This window comes from Xiphias gladius, chromosome 1 (genome assembly GCF_016859285.1).
Source record: "Xiphias gladius isolate SHS-SW01 ecotype Sanya breed wild chromosome 1, ASM1685928v1, whole genome shotgun sequence".
NCBI lineage: Eukaryota > Metazoa > Chordata > Actinopteri > Istiophoriformes > Xiphiidae > Xiphias > Xiphias gladius.
The window spans coordinates 3,064,327-3,085,461 of record NC_053400.1 but is presented as its reverse complement, the minus strand read 5'-3'; the positions used below and the strand labels follow the sequence as shown (position 1 = coordinate 3,085,461).

At 38.3% G+C, this 21,135-nt stretch overlaps 1 protein-coding gene across 3 annotated transcripts in view; it reads left to right on the top strand.

Moving 5' to 3' along the window:
- The window catches only part of arnt2 (aryl-hydrocarbon receptor nuclear translocator 2), a 94,860-nt gene that overhangs the window by 2,739 nt on the left and 70,986 nt on the right, over positions 1 to 21,135 (top strand). For 2 of the 3 annotated variants that reach the window (XM_040154876.1, XM_040154957.1), the window contains exons 2-6: positions 4,830 to 4,941; positions 10,777 to 10,824; positions 13,935 to 13,982; positions 15,326 to 15,539; positions 16,406 to 16,619. In XM_040154876.1, the coding sequence (XP_040010810.1) occupies positions 4,830 to 4,941; positions 10,777 to 10,824; positions 13,935 to 13,982; positions 15,326 to 15,539; positions 16,406 to 16,619 (636 nt within the window). The remainder of the gene's footprint in view (positions 1 to 4,829; positions 4,942 to 10,776; positions 10,825 to 13,934; positions 13,983 to 15,325; positions 15,540 to 16,405; positions 16,620 to 21,135) is intronic. The other variant, XM_040155038.1, reaches the window with a different exon arrangement.

The window sequence follows — 21,135 nt, the reverse complement described above, 5'->3', positions numbered from 1 at the left end:
AACCGATTAATTATTCAAGTCATTAATCAAACAAAAATGCAAAACATTCTCTGATTCCAGGTTATCAATTTTGGTGGATTTGCTGCTTTCTTCTGTTTTATATCACAGTAAACTGAATACCTTTGACTTTTAGACTGTTGGTCAGACAAACCAGGCATTTAAACATGTTACCTGGGGCTCTGGGAAATTATGAAGGCCCTTTTTCACTATTTTCTGACATTTTACAGACTTATCAATTTATTAATTAGAGAAATAATCAACAGATCAATCGATAATATAAATCATGAGATGATTGTTACTTGCAGCCCCAGTTTTATCAATTTCATATTGTATTTTTTTGTTAGGCAAAGCTTTGGCTTAAGTGCATTCGAGGAGTTTGGCTGTTTTATTACTTATGATATTACAAAAAGGATTTTGTATAAAAAAGGTATTTACACTCATCAAAGTTTGGAATCACTTTATTTTCCATTACCAAGGGGCATTATTAATGGTTGCAGACCAAAATGCCTCTGGAAACAATTGGACAGACCTACAACCCATCAGAGCAACAAAACGTGTGACGCAGTAAGTGCAGTTGTTTGTTAATCTCTTATAGAAAATATACCGTCCAGTTCGTTTAATACTGTCACGATAGCAGATTCAACAGACCTCTCCACATCAGCGGCAGCCATCTTTGTTGTTATTGAAAATGCTTCAGCGGCGCTCCTCTGTCAGTTATTCTATAAAACACCGTCCTATTTTAGATAAGTGGGTGTGATTGGCCGAATCTGTCTCAGGATGGATGGAAATCTGTCTGAACGGGAGGGGGGCCAGAGCCATCTGCGAGAGCAAATAAATATAGGCTTGCCGATTGGTGTGTTTTCCAGGCTATCATGATATGAAAAATGTGTGTTAAATTTTATGTTAATATAAACGTGAACTGGTGTTCCAGTCCAGTGAGCTGTGTTCCCTTGTTATGTATCACATTAGACAAAACTCTACAGATCTGTAAAACAAATCATTTGCTTGGAATTATTCATTTGGACATTATTGAACCTGGCCTATGTAATCAGCAGCACAATTACAAAGACATGCTTTCAGACAAAAGAAAAAACAGGAATTCAACACTGTAAAAGAGGTTTGAATGGATAGCTCAGTAATTGCTAAACATGTACCTATAAATATACAGTGGTGACATCCTACTAATTATACATCCAGCTCTAGTTTGCATTTAGTTGGTTACATTTTTTTTTAAGTCATAAAGAAACTAGTTGGAATATACTGTATGTCTGTGTGTATCTGTGTGTGTATTCCTTTTGGATTATTAATTGACCTTTTTGAATGATAAATGTCCTCAGGCTGTTTGATAGACCTAGTGGCTGGGGGAAAGATATCCACAGGGAAAAAAGAATGAATGACAGGGAAGAGAGAGAACAGAAATAACCTTGTCCGAGGGAGTTAAGTGATTGAAAAGGAGAAAGTACGCAACATTCCCCCCTGGTCTCCCAACAGGCTTATTAATGCATTTGACCTCAGGGCTTTTTAGCTTTTGGCTGTCTGAATAATGTATATGTGACTAAGGCTTGTGATCAACTGTAGCTGTGTGTCTTTAAGACACTGCACGAAAGAAAACCTAAAACACTTGACATGCATTTAAAGAAGTAAAGGGGTTGTCGACTTATCCAGTTATAGCAAGCTGGAAGACTGTTGGCTCTGGTGCTCCCTGCTACCACTTCAGCATTACTGGGCAGAGAGACAGTGACACAGTGAGTACCTGAAACAGTCAGGTAGGAGTGTACCCTATTACATCATTCCTGATCATTCCGGAATGATCAGGAAAAAAAAAAAATTGTTGGGAAAAAAAAAATCGATATTCCTATGTATATATGTATATATGTATGTATGTATGTATGTATGTGTGTGTGTATATATATGAAAAATGCAGCTGGATTGCCTCCTGTGTAGACACGCCATAACGATTAAGTGCAATTTTATATGGTGGGAGAGATTAGCTGGTTCCCAAAAATCAAACTTGACGGGATAGTTTTATACAGTGTTTTTGGGGCATTTTTAAATCACATTAGAGAGTTGACAGGGAATAAGGTCAGGAAGAGATGAGGAATGAAATGCAACAGACATCCCCAGCCAAACTTAATCTAAGGACGCCACAACCACAAAAAATATAAATCTAAAAAATATTTAACATTTCACAGAAAAAAAAAAAGGACTTTGAAGAAATCCATATTTGGATGTGCCTTTTTTGACATATATTTGACACGTGCACGACTTAGCCAATCAGTTACTAAAGGGGACATTGGAGAATAATTAGGAAATTGTAATTCTTTGTTTTACCGTCAATAACCCGTTAATTTCCCAGCCCTACTAGGGACATATGGATGATTTTGGCTGTAATGTTCTTATAATTTAGTGTGAGACTCTCTTAAAAAGCCAATGTATCTTTTATTGTGTAACACTTTGAATGGTGAAGTGCACCATGGGTTGTACATTAGTCATGTGATAGAGTGCCTGTTTAGACTGTCAGGAGAAAGTCAGTAGTGTGTGTGTGCTGTTTCTGCCAGGCTGAATGACCACACTTATTGTCAGATGAAGCTGTCTCTTCATCAGATTATGCTAGTTTAGAGCCGTGTGTTACTCATACCCACTTCATAAATGAATGATGGACTACTTCTTCTTGGAAGGCCCTTCAATGCAGTGTGAGTGTGTTTGTTTCTCTGGAAGCAAAGACGAAGGGGGGGAATGCATACTGTATAAAATATTAACTACACTATGTTACTTGGTGCACTGGGGCATACTGGAGGGTTTGTTTGGCCTATCCATTGCATCTGGCTGAATGAGTGAGTGGGTGAATAAAAAAGGAGATGCAGGGGAAAACAGCAAGGCAAATAGAATGGATTTTTTTGGATGAGAGAGGAGGAAAATAATGCAGTGGCAGTGAGAGAAAAAGAGAGGGAAATATGAAGGGAAGATGGAGGCTGAATTGGCATGCAGTGTAATTCCTCTCAGCCATAATGACACACAGCGTGTTGATGCCACACAGTGGCTTTAAATCGAATGGAACAGTAAGCACATATTTTACCACTGTCATTACTGAATAAAAGCTTATAAATGGGTCTGCGTAAGAAAATGTGTGTGTATTTCTAAATGATCATCAGACAGAATATTGCATCCAGGCTGCTAACTACAGTTGAGCCTCAGGCTTCACTATGTAGCTCGGTGTAGACTGAACCAAACTAACTCTGAAAGACTTACTATAGATGGACTCAAAAACACTCACTAAAAAGAATACCTGTTGTAATGGAAAATTCTTAGGTGCTGCACCTAAGTCTTATAATGATAGGGAAAACCCTGGGTATTGGAGCTGTGAGTAACATTGAACGTAAATAAAACATGTTTAAGAATACTTCAGTGTACCTCTTAATTTACCGCTTGAATTTGAAGCTCAAGGGGGATATTCAGTTTAGGATTGAATCCTAAATAAATCCAATAAAGGTGTCTATGGTTCTATACTGAAACCCAAAATTACTGTTAATCAAAAACATGGCAAAGAGCTACAATGCAAAATCCAAAGAAATTTGAACGCATCTAAAATTACGACTTGTATTGCCTTTATTTGGTTTGTGTTTCTTATTTGTTGGTTTGCCCGCCACGAATATTACACATCACGTTGCTACAATAGCATCTGAGTTCTGTGGTGACTTCCCAGAGTTTCTTGAAGGATATGACTGACAGCTTATCAAACCAATAGAAGAGCAGCAGAGAGAATCCCCGCCCCTGGAACATTTGTCCTTTACCGTATTGTCCAAACTTAGAAAAACTGAAAAGCACAAAGACAAACTTGAGAAACACGAAGAATTGAGAAGCAAAATAAAATCTTAGAAGCGCAAATGAAAAACTGTGATTTTAAATGCAAATCACATTTTTTTACATTTCATATTGCAGCTCTTATTCATATTTTTAGTAATTTTGGGTTACAGTTTGTGTTTGCTGGTTTGTAATTGGCTGGTTTGTAACTGCACATTTCTTTGTGTTTTTATTAACAGTTTTTATATGTTTTGGCCCTAAACATGTCAGCTACGTAAGCCTATTGCTTTAGCCAAGAGTGATCGTACAGATGAGGGTTGACCCAAATGCAGAACAGACACATTTATCAAATATTAATCATGGGTTTCTATTAATTATTGTGGGAATTTTTTTTGATAATTATCGAGATTGTTGTACATGTGCATCCATGTGGGCAGCAGGAGATGAATACAAAACAGTGGCCAGCTCATCAAAACATCTGTTCATAGCAAAATGTGTGCTCAAAAACTCCACCGTGCAAGATGTTGGCAAATTGAAATTACTATTCACTGAAGACATGAGAACAGTAAATCATGATAGTTCCAAATATAATTTTAATTGATTGTGATGTAAAGCCTTCCTTTTTGAACTATTTTCTAATGTGTTCTAAGTGAACCAGAGTAGCATGACGAAATAAACAGCCAGCAGTATCAGTGAAGGTATCAATGTTGACAGAGATCTTAACAGAGGGACGTGAGCAGAACTGCAAGATTTAAAATTACTTTTTACATCTATTTCAATATTTGTCAGATGAACCACACTTGAAAAGAGTTACCGTTGGTTGAAACCTGCATTTGAACTTGCACTTGCACTGAACTGTTACAGAAAGACAGCCCTCTGTACAAAGACAGAAATTAAAACAGAAAATGTAATAACATACATATAAATAATGCTATAAATGGGAAACACTCAAAGTTTAATGGTAGTCCTATATGATGGCTACTTCTGCTAACCCTCTGCTGCTTTATTGTTACTGTTGTATCATCCAGAGATGGGCAGTGAGTTGCCAGGGACAGTCGGGATGCCGGGAGCAGTTGGTTCTGGCCAGGTGAGGATGGGAGGAGCCGTGCCAGGCCGTGGAGGCAAGAGGAGATCAGGAGGGTGAGTATTTTCACTGCTGACCTGCTGTGGAAACTACCCACTACAGATGTATTTTCTACGGTAAGGGTTCAAACCATTTTTTTAGCAGTGTATGAAAATAACACCTAACAGTCCCCAGAAGCTGATTAAGTTCTGGGCCACAGAAGGTAGCTAGAGACATTTTTGAACTGTAGAATTTAGATGCCTAAGTTATATATACTTTTTCTTACAACCTCATTGCAGTGTTGGAGGGAACAAAATGTCAATCACTCATATCAAGATGATGTTTGTGAGGCAGCTAGAGAGCTTCATACTTCCTTTTGGACTTGGTCACAAATGAGGATGGCCTTTTTTTTTGAGCAAAAAACATTACTTTTAAGGACATGAAAGAACAAATTTTCCAGGTTTGTTAAAATCAGATATTCCTGTTTGTTAAATGTTGTGATTAGTTATTGTTATTGAATTTGTTATTGAACTTATTACAGATCCAATCAAACATGGGTCTAAAGGTGTCACATTGAGAGCATTGTGACCTAGTAGTATTTAAGGCGAGGTGAAGTGTCCCAGAAGCTGTTGAGAGGGAACAACAAACAGGTGTCTGTTTCCACATCTGTTCTTTCTCTGATAAGGCAATTGTTTGGGTCCTATACAGCATTTGTTATGGAAAGGCCATATAGTATTTGCTTGCTTAATCCTGTTGTGACTAAAATATTTAGTAACATAAATATCCCTTTGCTGTGCATGATGTGACAGCTAACCTGCCTGTTCAGGATGTTCCAGAATCATCAGGTTCCAAATTCTCGTTCTTGCAAAATTGCATCTACACGCTTTGTAGACACTAATGTTAGATAACAGGCATCCTGGTACAGGTTATTTATTAACGACCTGGCAGTGTTCTTTTATTCAGTAATCACAGCCTGTTTATTGGGGAAACAGTGTTAGATTAGTTTTTTCAGGCCTGGTACCACGAGACAAAAATACACTTTAAAACATCATACAGTGGAATCAGCTGATCTGCTCTCGTTAGTCTAATGTAAATATGTAGGTTTTGCTCATTCCAAGTTAATTAACTCATCAAACTAATTTTTAAATAAACAAAAGTACCATATTAGCAGACTTCCCAGCATGCATCGTTTGAGAGTTAGAACTCTCTACAAACTCTTATTTTTTTCGAGTTTGAAGAACCCATTCATCATGGAAACTGGCCGTGTCTTTGTTAAGTATGGTTGTTTATTTTCATGATAATAAAAGCAGTGCTAACCATGATGAAATTTAGTATTGCATTCAGTCTCTACACCGGTACATTTATATAAGTCACTGGGAGCAGCCTAGGGTGTTGCAGTATTAAGAAAATAGTAGGGTTTCATTCATATACCATGTAACTGCGGTGTCTGTGGATTGAATCTGCGGTGATATTTTCATTTAATGCTCTTTTATCTGTCCATGTCTTTCCTTTTGCTGTCTTGCATCAACTATCTGGTATAGGTAAAATTCTATACAAAAGGATTAAAAACAGTTTTATATTAATCAGTATGAAATCATTTAGGTGACATTGGCAGCTCAGTCGCAAAAGAGGAGGTGCTCTCTCTGTCTCTCTATTTCTCTGCCCTTCCAGCATTCAGTCCTTACACTGGCCAACGATGGACACTTTGGGACTGTTGCTGCAAGCTACCGCTGATTGTTGTTGGATTCCTGTTTTTTGTTTCCCTGAATCATGGCTACATTCTGGCAATTTTTCTTCATTGCGTCTATTTAGATATCTTTAGACTGTCTTACTTATTGTACTATCTCTGTGTTACATGTACAACAGCCTAATGTTAAATTAATGTTTGGCTTGTTAGTTCACATTTTGATGGGAAAACATCCATGAATTAGTATGTACTATGAACATCATATATGGCTAAATGCTTGTGATTTACCATGAAAAGTCTTTATTTTTAGTTTTTTTTTGACATTTTGCAGAACTTATTCTTTAACTAACTATTAAAGAATAATGGGAGACACTTAAACATTGAAACAGAGCTACAACAAAAATTTGAAATTTAAATTTGACTTCAAATCACACTTTTCTCCAAACTGACCTTTTCCCTACAAGCCACGATGTGCATTAGAAATCAGTAAATGAAAATTAGGATTAAAATGGTTCCTTTTTTATGTAATTCATTTCCTCACTCATTTTGTTCAAAGGAACTTTTACACTGCACTACAAATTTACTGATGAATTGTTTGGTGTATTAAACATCGGAAAATAGCAGAAAATGCCTCGTACAATTTTCTAGAACCCAAGGTTACATCTTCAGATGTCTTGTTTTGTCCTGCCATCAGTCCAAAACTCAAAGCTATTTAGTTTAGTAGAAGCATGATAATTTACTTAAACAATAAATCAATTATCAAAATAGTTGCCAATTAATTTTCTGTTGATTAATTGATGAATCATTGCAGCTCTAATCTTGACAGTATTTTTTGCTGCCATAAAGCAACAGGGATGCAGGTCCCACTGATCTATGTCTTTTCCTAGTAATAAAAAAAGTGGGGATGCTTTGGGATCTTAAACTGCTCGTCTTATGAGGTAATGATGGTAAAGCATGTTTCTTCGATTGCCCAATGGAAAAAGAAAGTAGAAAAAGTGATACGACCATTTCTCTTTTGTTTTGGTGTTTCAGTTTGGATGCAGTTCTTAGAAAATGATCTTAAATTGGAACCCCATCTGTAAATGGAATTTTTAGTTTCTGCATTTGTTTGAAAATAGTATTAAAGGAATGAGGTGGAAAAACAGAGGGGCTGCTTCAGACATGTTATGTATGTTTATGTGTATATGTGGGCCAATGTACATGAGTTCAGTACCTTGTACATTTAATCATCATAGGCCAAAGCAATGCATTTAACCCATGCACAGGCATTAGACCAACGTTAACATGAATAAATAATATAGACCTGGATGTACTGTTTATGTCTATGCCATTGTTGCTTTATTTATTCAGCTGAGTGTGTGCTTCTGTATGTGTACATGTCTTTCCATGGTTGTGTGGACAATTGGGAGGACATTTTGGCATAATGAGGACATTTTAGTCAGCCCTCACAACTTCAAAGTACAGTTTCAGGGCTAAAACTTGGTTTGAGGGTTAAGGGTAGAACTAGATTTAGGTTAGAGTAAGGGTCAGGCTTAGAGATTTAGTTGTCATGGGTAAGGTTAGGGTGGGGAGCTATGGAATGCATTATGTCAATGAGTGACCTCACAACTACTGTGTGTGTGTGTGTGTGTGTGTGTGTGTGTGTGTGTGTGTGTGTGTGTGTGTGTGTGTGTGTGTGTGTGTGTGTGTGTGTGTGTGTGTGTGTGTGTGTGTGTGTGTGGTTGAGTAAATGTTCCAAAGACAACAGAAACTTCTCCACTTTGCCCCCCTAATGCAGTGTTGCTCCCAATGTGCATAAAGCCGTCAGGTAGATAATGTATACAATGTGTTCTGCCTGAGCTCTCTGCACAAGATTTAATCAAGTTAGCTTGGTTTATGGTTTCATTTGTTCATGTTAGAATGTTGGCTCTCTTTAACTATAACTATAAAGAGTCTGGTCTAGACCTGCTCTATATGAAAAGTGCCCTGAGATAACCTCTGTTATGATTTGGTGCTATATAAATAAAATTGCAGGATGAAGAAAGGATGTGTGAAATCATTTAGTAATGGGCACAGTGATGATCCTAATCCAGTAAGGTTTGCATTTGCAAACATTGATAACACCATTTAGTGTGTTTACATGCACTTAAGTAACCAGGTACCGTCTGCGTTCTTCGGTAAGCTTATTTCTTAAATGTTATATTAATGACAAACTTTGTTTCTGTCATTCTGGAAGGGGAGTAAAGACTCCTGATTTCTCCAGCTAAATTTCTCCTTAAGAACTCCAATTTCTCTACCATATACTGCATATGGGTAACCGGGTTTGTAATCAGCTTTTTACTTGTACGCACGTGCATGATAAAAGACTGCAGACAAAGTAACAGTTGAGCGAAGGATGAAATCATCATTACATGGAGTGATGTTTCCCTGTATTTAATATAACTCCATCCAATGCCCGACTGAAACTGAAAGATAAGAGATAGAATAATACTGTATTAGTCCCACAGTGGGGAAATTTGCAGAGTTACAGCAGCAACGGGGATAATAGCAAGAACATCAGTAAAAATCAAAAATAAAAATGAGTAAACAAAAGTAATTAACAAAATAACTAAAATAAATACCAAATAAGTAAAATAAGTTAAAAATAAGTAAAATTAAGGAGTTAACAGATTCAGTGGTTGAGGTCATATAGTTTACATTGATATTGCACATGAGTGGATTTGTCAGTTTTGGTGTGAGTGGTCTATTGGGAGCATTGCTAATTGTAATGTCAGAGAGCAGCAGGAAGGAAGGACCTGCAGTATCTCTCCTTCACACACCGCAGGTGAAGTAGCCTGTCACTGAAGGAGCACCCCAGTGCTGTTAGAATATCCTGCATGGTGTGGGACATGTTTTCCATCAGGGATGATAGCTTAGCCATCATTCTCCTTTTGCCCACCACCTCCACTGGGTCAAGGGAGCATCCCAAAACAGAGGTGGCCTTCTTTATCAGTCTGTTAAGTTTCTTACTGTCCGCAGTCAAGATGCTGCTGCCCCAGCAACCAATACAAAACTAAAACAAAGTAGCATCTAGAAGTGTAAATAAGTTAGTTTCCACTGCTGAACATTCGACTGTTTGTTAAATTCAGACGCATTTACGATGTGAGGGAAAGCTTTGCTCTAACTCTGTCTGTCCTCACTGCAGTACGAGTCTGCTGTATCCGTGCAGTTGATGCAGTCATCATAGTTCACTTGTTTTAGCCGGGGCAGTGGTGAACAAGTGGCGTCATAATAGTTGTCTAGCATGATGGTTTCTCTGAAATACTCAAAGACAGGCACACATACATGAAGTCATGTGTAAGGGTCAGAAAAGCCTGGTAAGCTTGATAACACTCAAACATGCGTGCTTATTTTTGACCATTATTTACGTTGTGTCAACTAGGGCTGTACCCGAATCAGAGTTTTTCAATTTGACTCTGCGGTAGAGGAAGAAATACTTGGACTGGTTCAGTAGTGATTTAACATTTAGTAATGGAGCTGAGATGCATGCATAAACATGGTTGGAGAAACTGGGTTTGCATCGCGGTATTCCATGTCATGTAGATCTGCTTTCCATTACCCTTTTCTGTTTCATTTACAGTCAGGTATGCAGTTAAGTTATTTTGCTAGACTACATTTGTACAGTTTTTAAGCCTAAAAATGCTGTTATACTGCAGTGTTCTTTGTACAGTGTTGGCACATTTGTTAACAATGTTCTTCTAAGCAAAGTTTGATTATCTCAAAACATTGCAAAGCCAAATAATGCTAAAATACCCTCTTCATTAGATTTTTGTATACTGTGCTTGCTTATTGCATGCCTGCTCCTGAATTGTTTTTTTCAGATCCACTAATGGTGCCTTTTTAATCCCATTATAATGACACTATGGCAAACTCCTGTTACAGATGGTTGATTTCAAACCTTGCGTCACAGTGATGTGATCCCAGTGGTGGGGCAATGAAATGACTCATCACTTTTGCCTGTGGGCTGTTGGTTGATCTACTGGTTAATTTGTCAGCAGACACAACTTTGCAGCAGCAGAACCGAATGAGGAAACTCTTCATTGCTTCAAACTAATGTGTTACATCTACCGCTGTCTAAAGTACTTGCTGTACATAGATATTATATATTTGCTTTGCCAGAAAACACAGGGAATTCAGTGATGAGAGAGCACTGTCAGCTTTCAGTCTGATACAAGCAGTAACTGTTTTTCCTGTGGTTGTTTCTCAGAATGGACTTTGATGACGAAGATGGAGAGGGACCTAGCAAATTTTCAAGGTGAGAACATCGTAGTAGGTAGCACTGGTCCTCTCTGAAATGTTTTAGAACTAGCTCACAAAGATCACACAGTTCCTGTTTCAGGGTATCCGCGGGTGCAATAAATTAAAAGTGGTGAAGTGAATGTATTAAGATTGTTGGATCTCATTTTTTACTGCACTAAAATTCAAAAATGGTAATGTAAGGCTGGAACATTGGTTTTCCTTTGTTTTAAACTGGTCTTAGATTAGTTTCTTGTTGCAATAAAAAGGTCTTAAAAAGTCCCAAATGAGAACCCTGCAGATACCCTATGTTTGTAACATTGACTGTTGAGTCTACACCTCATGACTTATTTTTTCTCTCCCTCCATCAAAAATACAGTGCTTTTATGTATTCCTTTTTTAGAGAGACTCAAGTCTTTCTCTCTCACTGCATCTCAACTGTCCTCTCACATTTAATTTATCTCAACTTGTTTTTCTTTTCTTTCTTCTCATATTGTATAGTGTGTAAGTACTGTATGTAGGATGTACAGTAAGTGTTTTATTTCTGAGCTGGCAACATGGCAGAGGATTTGTTTCTGCTAAGTTGAGTGGTGACAGTTTGAAGGAGGAGCTGCTCTCTGCTGAACACAGGAGGAACTGCACTCCTAATAATGGACAGCAGCATTACATGTATGATTTATTTGGCTACAAGAAAGCTTTGTTTTCATACTGTCAAGGGGTTTACCACTGTACATACACTTTGCACATATGTTATTTCCATAAAATAGATCATTCACTGTCTCCCATAGCCAGTGGCTTACGTTCACCCTGCTTCTCAGTATGTGACATACAGTGATGCACAGCTGCGCAGAGACTAAATTGGAACAGAAGGAAGAGTTGACCCAATCCACAGTATTTTAGGGGTGTTGAGGGGAAGGGGTTGTGGTGCACTTTTTAGGATGTAACATCAGCAAAGTATAAAGACAGCTGAGATGGAAAAGTTCAAACACACACAACAGGACTCTTCTGTACATCGACAGTGTAAAAACTCCAGGCAGCAAATCACCAGGATATCATAGATTACAGTTTCTCTGGATTCTAACTTTGGTTTGCCTTATCTTCACTTTTTGAAGATGCCCAGCTGGCACCGGACGTCAGTGTAATGTCAGAAAGACGCTGGACTCTAACTACTCTGTAGTTGGACAGCCTTTTCCAAATTTCTGCTGGAAATGAAAATCGGTTTGATGTCAAATCCCAGCATTTGCTAATTGACATTGCTAATATAAGTTTAGCAGATGTTCGGTTTTGGTCACCATACCTCATGACTAGAATGTCGCTATTCTTTGTCAACATGGCGCTGGAATGAGATGTTTAGAAGCTGTTGGATTTTGGTTATTTAACAACACAACTTAAAACCAACAAAATATCAATGCTAGCTGTCATCAGTATTCTACATCAGATTGATGTTGTCATTAAAAGTTGTCCTGACATTGAATTTTGGACACTTACTGTCACAACCTACATTAAACCAAATATCAGCTTCTAATGACGTTAGGGGCCTGCTGGGAGGAGTTACTCTACCCTTTTCCAACTAGTGTTCCTGTATTTTAATGGAAACGTTAAAGAAAAATAGTGCTTTTCTTATAGCCTAGGTCTTATTTTTATACTTAAGTTATGGTTACTTTTACTCATTGCTGAAATCTATGGATGCTGGGTCATAGTATGGAAGCAAATAATAGCTAAAATAATTTCAAAAGAACTGAGAACTACTTAATTGTAAAAAATTAGCCACTACTGAATATCTGTAGGGGTTAAAAGTTGAAATTTTGTAGGACTGATATATTTGACCTTGGTAAAAATCCATCTGAATTTTTGTGGTTTAAATTCTTCTCTTATCATTAGGTCATTTCAAATGGTGATGTTTCAAGGACAAGATTTTAAGTCTGACAAAAAGATTTCAGCTAAAGAGCCACTTATCAGCTTTTTCAGGAGCTTTCGGCATTTCACGGCCTTCATCAGTAGATAAGGTTAACTATTGTCATGTATTTTGTCATGCACTAAACAAGTACTTTTTTAGGGTTTACTAATAGAGATAAAAATTCAAGTGTTCAATATTCAAAAACCATATAAGTTGGTCAAAATCAGATCTGATTCTGATTAAATCCACCCAAAGATAGCCAAAAACATAACATTCAAACTTGGACATCTGGATTTCTAAGGATAAGCAATCACCCCAATAATTCCTCTATCCTGTCACATTTTTTGGTGTCTGAATTTAAGCAGTCCAATTTTAGCAACCTATATTTTGACTTGATTTTTGATTGACTTTGAGCAACTTAAAGTTTTGGGTTCATTTGAAACTTGAATTTTCTGCTTGAGTTTGTGAATGCTAATGACCTGATTGAAATTTGAAAGAAAAATAAATTCAAATTCACAATTCATGAATTCATAAAGATGATTTTCAAAATCAAAATATTTCACTGCTGTGAATTTAATGTGATATGTACATTTCAACATTAAATATTCAGTAGAGGTTACTTTTTACAATTAAATATTCAGTTGCTTATGAGACTCAAATTTCTACTGCTATTATTTGCTTCCATAGTCTACTAATGCAGCATATGAATAGTCAGACAATCAGGAAGGTTGTAAACAAACCTGGTTTGTTTAAAAGATTAACCTAGGTATACTATCAACCACTTATATACCAAGGTTAACCAATGTCTATTGTGCTATGATTGTCGATTTCAGTGTGAAAAACAGGTAAACCTGAGTGTGTTTAAAACTTGTCTGATTGTCTGACCCCCCTGTGTTGCTGCTTTACTCACTTTACAATTGTAAACCCTAGTTAGTGATGTCACCTCGTCCAAAGATGTCAGCAGTTAAGTTTGGGAGTTAATATGACCAATATGAATGATGACCACGATTCTGAAAATAAAACCCAGAATGTAAGAAAATCATAGTTTTGACAGCCTGTTTTGTCCAGTTTTGCCGATGTTGTTACCATCAAACTTTCAACCATCTACTGTCATTCATTAATATGTAACAACCATTGCATGTTAAGAATATGGATGGTGAAGATGCTATATGATGCTTCTCAGCTGTATATATGTACATAGCGTTACATGCTATGTCCTCTCTTCTCTGTAGGTATGATGATGATCAGATTCCTGGTGGGGATAAGGAGAAATACGCCAGGTAGGCCTAGCCAGCTGGGGACACAGAGGATTTTCCATTGACTCAGGGATCAACAGGCTGTACAACCTGCACACTTCACACCTGTTCTGATCCGAACAAAGTGAAATACTAACAAGTGATTCCAAATGATTCCAAAAGAATCAGGATAATATATATATCAGAAATAATTATTAGTAGTTATAATTTATTTGCCATTTAGTGTTTGCCATCAATATTAAAGTTCTTATCAGACCACAAAAACCATTCCACTGTGATGAGGGAGTAGTTTAGTCAACAGGTGTACAAATGTCACCAGTAAATTACATGACAATCTACTAACAGCAAATAATATCACAGAAATTAAGCTATTTCTAACCAGTTATATGGCAGTCTTTTAGGAATGGTACGTACAGTGGGGTTGTTTGAGTCAGCTAAATTCACCAGATGTTGTTTTGGTGCCACGTGTCAGGAGAATTGAACACAGCATAGGAAAATTCTCAGTGTTGGCACTGAAAACACCAGCTGTGAAACATGCAGCTAAGCCTGCTGCATCTTGCCTGATGGAGTTGCTAACATAACTAGAAGAGTGTTATTTGGATTGTTATCCTTTATAAATAGTAATAGTACGTGAGGGGAAACATACATTTGGGGATTTTAATTTATTTATCTTTGGCATGAAAATTTCCCAAAATGTTAAGACATTCAGGCAAAAATGTATTTGCAGCTTTAGACATCAGTGAAAAGTCTCGGTTTGTAAATTATCAGCAGATTTTGTCTCAGGCTGAGACCAATGGATGCAACCTTTCACTTTTGTTTCCTTTTTCCAAAAGCATTCTTTGGGCACAGTTTTGTGTGTCCCTCCTGCTGCCTGAAGGAAAGTCCCCTCAATCAAAGTAAAATTTCTCATAAAAGACCTTGCTGGCTGACCTGCATTGTTGTAAGAACGTATTTTCCCTCAGAGGGAAACTCAAACCCTGAAATGCATCTCAGAATAAAAATGAGCAGTTGACATGCAGTTGGCAAGCAATTTTATTCAGCTATTCAGCATTACTTGTCTTTCCATAATGTTGATCCTGAAAATTTATTACAGATTCCAGACAATATAGTGTAAACTTGTTAAGAATGAGATGCGATGGTACAATTATCCCGATAGCGTTTCAGTTTAGACTAAAACAGATCATAGGTTGCAGTTTAGGGACATTGACAAAACATGATATGAATCATGGTCAGAAGACTGGAGAGGTATAGGAGAGAAATTATGATCAGATGCATCATAGCTGTTGATCATTTATTAAAACAAGGCTGGGTAGTGGTTACCAGTCTGTAGCCTCTCCAAACGTCTAACTGTTCTGTTTTTGTTGCAGAGAGAACCACAGTGAGATTGAGCGTCGCCGGCGCAACAAAATGACCCAGTACATCACTGAGCTGTCAGACATGGTCCCTACCTGCAGCGCCCTAGCCCGAAAACCTGATAAGCTGACCATCCTGCGTATGGCTGTCTCCCATATGAAATCCATGAGGGGCACTGGGAACACGTCCACTGATGGGGCCTACAAGCCCTCCTTTCTCACTGAACAGGTACTATTCTGAAACCCACAGCTTTCTCATAGAGGACATGTAAATATAAAACATATTCACGTGCCTTGCACTTTTTGTTGTTGTTAAAAAACACATTGAATCATACTGTTTTTGACAATGAACAGAAAAAATACTTTAATATCAAAATCAAAACACATTCCTACAAATTGATCAACACAAAGTAATCGTGGAAATGCTTACTTTGGACGGCCATCTGGAGAGCCAGAACAATCCCCTCAAAAAACAGGGACTCCCTATGTGATTTGGGGGAAACGCTTATCTAGGTTTTTGAAACCAAGACATTATGTTGACATGCACAACTGATAACCAGGATACTCCAAAAACCAATCATAACAGGGACACTGTGTAGAATTATTTGTTGTATCAGAATAAGAGCTCGATCAAAATAGATATTGTACACATAAACACCTTGTTTGAAACTCATGGATGAAACCTTTCAGTGTCTGTTCAATGGATGATGAAAGTCTTCTCTCCAGGTACTTTCTTTTTCGAGAATATTTATACTCTTTCTCCACATGCTTGACCATCCTATGTGCAGTTCAGACTGTAAATATTTGGACATTGACACATTTTTTGTTCTTCAGTCTCTGTGCTTTAGCACATGTAATTTCAAATAAAATAATGGATACTACATTAAAGTGCGAAGTCTCAGCTTTAATTTGAGTAGGTTTACATTAATACAGCAAGAACTGTATGGGAGATATAGCCCTTTAGCCCATAATGCCCAAAGTTTAGGGTTTCAAAAAGTAATTGGACACGTACACATGAAGTCAAACAAAATCATGTGCGTGTCTATTTGTGTGGGTTTATGTCTGTGTGCTCATGTACCTTTATGCTCCCTGTAGGAACTGAAGCATCTGATCCTGGAGGCGGCAGATGGCTTCCTGTTTGTGGTTGCTGCAGAGACGGGCCGGGTAATCTATGTGTCGGACTCGGTGACGCCAGTGCTAAACCAGCCCCAGTCAGAGTGGTTTGGCAGCACTCTCTACGAACAGGTCCACCCTGACGATGTGGACAAGCTAAGGGAACAGCTTAGCACTTCAGAAAACTCCATGACAGGTAGAGGAAGTATTGCCAGTACTGATTGTTCATCAGTCTGCTTGCATGTTGGAACTTTTTTTCAAGTGTCCCAGTAAACTATCTCAGTGTGCCCACATACACAGTGGCAGAACCCTGGAACTAGCTCACCTAAAAAGAATGCAGTCATATTTAATGCTATCAAGTACACCTGTGCTTTTCCTGCTAGGACATACCAAAATGTGTGTTGTGAAAAAGATATACAACTGTCAACACTATGGTCACAGAAAGGTAATTCTAAGTTAACTGGTGTTAAGTAAAATGTGTTACTCTTATGAAATAATAATCATTATTTGTGACCCAGTTGTAGCTACGTAGTATTTGTTTTTCCTTTCCTAGTGGCAGCTCAGCTCTTTTGTGGTGAAGTTGAAATAAGCTGCAAAAGCAGAGCAGAGTAGTTTTCACATGATGGACTGTTGAGGGTTATCCATACTTCCAGTGTTTTAAATCGGTTTTGACATTCATCAAAGAGTTTTTGGTTTCAGCTCCCATTTTAACAAATGTTAATTCACACTTACTGTAAGAGAAACGGTTGTGGTGTGACCCTCCATAGTTGTTTTAATGGTCTGGGTCTACTTTTTGTTTTCTCTGTCTGGCGTGCTTATTGAAGCATTTGGCTGAATCTGAGAAGATAGTATAGCCTTGTACACTTAAGAATTTGTCCTTCTACTTCTATCAAAAGTCACATCATTTATAAACACCAGTGACCCAGTTCCATTGGCAGCCATACATGCCCATGCCATAACACTGCCCCCTCCATGTTTGACAGATGATCTGGTATCGTGTCCTTCTCCATGCTCTTCTTTTCCCATCATTCTGGTACAAGTTAATCTTGGTTTCATCTGTCCAAAGAATCTTGTTCCAGAAGTGGGTAGGCCTTTCTTTTCTTGAGTGTTACCCATGGTTTGCACTTTGGGGTAAACCCTCTGTATTTACATTCATGAGGGCGTCTCTTGATTGTAGACTTTGACAATGATATGCCTACCTCCTCGAAAGGGTTCTTCACTTGGCTAGATTCTGTTTTTCTTTACCAAGTAAAGAATTTTGTGATCATCCGCTTTAGTTGTCTTCCGTGGTCTTGCAGGCCTTTTAGTGTTGCTGAACGTACCAAATAGTTGATTAGGTCATTCCTGAAGTATCTGCGATCTGTCTGATAGGTTTGTTTTGTTTTTTCAGCCAAGTGATGGCATCATGTCTGTGAAAATTTTTAGACATCGAGGTCATGGTATTTCTAAGTAATATACAAGGCAATTGGACTTGCTGGACGTTCTTGAAGACGTTTCACCTCTCATCCGAAAGGATTCTTCAGGTCTAATTGACTGGTGGGGATTCCCTGGCTTTAACATATTGTGGGGTCGTTAACACCTTGAGTTGTTGAGGTCACAGGTGAGTCGTTGACCCACCCGGCCATCATGGGACGAGTCGCTAGGGTCACATGAGTCATGGTGTAAATGGGTGTTAAGGTGACTGGTGAGGGATTTCTAGACTGCATTTTAAGTGGCTTATAAGTAGTGCTGTAAACCACCTCCTCTGTATAGTGATGGTTGTTCCAGCATGGCATAGATGGCTTCTTTAACTCCTCTTTCAAACAATCGGTCTTCTCTGGCCAAAATGTATACATTGATGTCTTCAAATGAGCATCCCTTGTCCTGAAGATGTAGGTGGACTGCTGAATTCCCTACGTGAGGAGTTGGCTCTCCTGTCTTGTACCATACGCTTGTGATGTGGTTATTTTGTTTCCTCGGTGTACAGGTCTGTGCCTTCCTCACTGCACTGAACTGCATGCACTACATTGCTCTGCTTATGTCTGGGTGTTTTGTTCTGAGGGTGGACAAGCTTCTGCCTCAGAGTGTTAGTGGGCTTGAAGTGCACAGGGATGCGGTGTTGGCTGACAATCCTCCCGAGTTTTTCAGATACTCCTGCAATGTAATGAATGACAGTGTTGTTTATTGTGGTTTTCTTCTCTGTCTGGTCTGTATCTTTTTGTGGTTTTGACGAAGGCCCAGTTTGGGTAACCACATGTTTTATGTGCTTCCCTGATGTGTTTTTGCTCCTTCTCCTTCCCCTCTGTCCTTGTGGGCACATTCCGAGCCCAATGCTGTAGGGTTCTGATAACCCCTAGCTTGTGCTCCAGTGGGTGGCGAGAATCAAAGACTAAATATTCATCTGTGTATGTGGATTTGTGTATACTTCAGTGTTGAGGCTTCAGTCGTCTCCAGTGTACACCGCACAGTCCAAGAAGGCCAGACTATTTCCTCTGACATCCTTCCGAGTGAACTTGATTTTGCTGTCCACTGCATTGATGTGTTACCAAATTGAAAATTAAAAATTAAAAAGAATGAAAAATGTAATTAGACCAAAATACCCATCATGGTGTGAAAACAGAACAGTACATCTTTAGGTGACTGTTAAATTCAGTGAGAAAATGATAAAATTAGCATTGGTTGTTTTGAAAACAAAAAACAAAACAGGACTTACAGTTATTTAATGTTGCTTTAAATCATCTTTAGATAATATACAGCCTTTGTTCTGTAGTCAGCCCTGGACATGGTCAGCAGCTCTGCAGTGTTGTGCCTTTGAATTGGCTGGTGTCTGGATACAGCTGATCTCACCTGGTTAAACTGCTCAATCTGATGGACAGTTTAAAACAGGAAATTTTCGGTAGAAGTGATAATATTAAATTACAATGATTAATGATAGAATGATTGTCACGTGATTAATGTGAACGACAATCAGTCATTGATAAACTGTATCCACACCAATTGTCCTACATGATCCAGATACTTTTAAGCTTAAATGAGCTGAAGTTTTGAATAGTCTGTGTCAAGACGCTTAAACTGAAATCAAATGTAATTGAAAAAAAAATATAAAGACAAATTCTAAAAAAAATTGGAGCCGAACCTCCACTGATTTAACACATTAACATCAACAGTCCTGAGAGGTCCCAAATGTGAAACCAGTTGTATTTGGTCTTCAGTGGCTTTAGAGGAGCTTTGCCAAGTCTGTAATCAACTCAGGGCTCTCAAACTCAGGTCTGCTGGCCATGTTGTTCTCTCCTAGAGTGAGCCACTTGAAAAAACACCAGTGTACTTGTTTTTCGAACTCTACACTCTGAAGCTTAACAAGTTATCCTTCTCCCACCTCTCCCTCTGTATTGTCTTTCATGTTTAGTCAAGTAATGCTGCTTGATATTGTATATCTGGAGAATGGCAGCTTTTTTCCTTGCAGATGAGACAGAAAGCAGTCCATGAAAAATGTATCCACCCCTTTCTACTCAGTCTGTGGTCCAGGCAAACCCCTTCTCTTCAGTTTAGAAAGAGATAGCTTATTGTCTGGTTCACCATGGTAAATCAGAGTGGTGTGGGTCCTTGCAAATGTGTGTATTTTGACAAATTGCACAATTACGTGCAGTTTGTTGTTTTAAATGCAAAATAAAAAGCCAATGCCTTTCCTCTGATTTTGCAGCCTTGCTCAAAAATAAGTGATTATAAAAGTACAAAATAAAAGACTGGAAAAAAATAAGAAATTAAATGTAGGAGGCCTTTTCAATTTTTTTTATCGGTCTCATCTGGCTCCTGGGCCGCTAGTTTGAAAAACCCTGCTCTAAGGAAAGATGTTAATAAGCGGCACTTTGGGAAATGGAGGGACCAGTGTTTGTGGAGGGGCTTTTGGAGTCTGTATATCTCAACCTGTACTTCAGTTTTGACCATTATTTTTTTTATTTTGTCTTTCCCAAACCTAATGTGGAATATTAAATCACTGGAGTACCCCTTGTAAGGTTCATGTAAGTAATTTAAACTCAGGCTATGGCCGCACCAGGTTTAAACTCTGATTTATCAGTTGATTTCTCCTGTGGTCAATCTCCTTCTCCATATCTTGTATCTTTCACGTTACATGATATTTCCAGATGCACAAGGATTTTGTGTTATAAGGCACTGAGGGTGAGCGTGACATTTAAAATTCAAAATTGTCAGACGTGTTCATAGTGCTCACTAGAGGGCAACATTGTCTTGTTAATCTCTTACTCTCCATGGTATTCTGGAGGCTCCACAGTTTCTCAGTAGAGCATCTTAGTTTGTATTTGTGTCTGTCAGTCTGTCCATCTGACCCCAGAGGCCCTCTGAACCTCACCGAATACCCAGCAGGTCCATGCCATCAACATAACACAGTAATCTCCATGTAGAGCTGTGACAGATGAAAATACACACATGAGCATGCACTTGATAAAGTCTCTGAAGTCCCAGCAGTTCTCAGAGTTAAATTTCATTCAGTGGAACAAAAGTATGTCTTGGAGGCTCTGATTATTTCTCCTGTTGCTCACTGTTTGAACTTTGTAGTGTACCTGTTGCAGGACTGCATGTTTTTCCAGCTTCGTGATGTGGAAGGACTGAACAACATTAATCAGCTAGAAGTGGAACAAGTGATTGTTTCCTGCATACCAGTTGTTGCTGTCTGTAATTCTCTGTGGGAATAATAAGTGATTTACTGTTTTGGAATC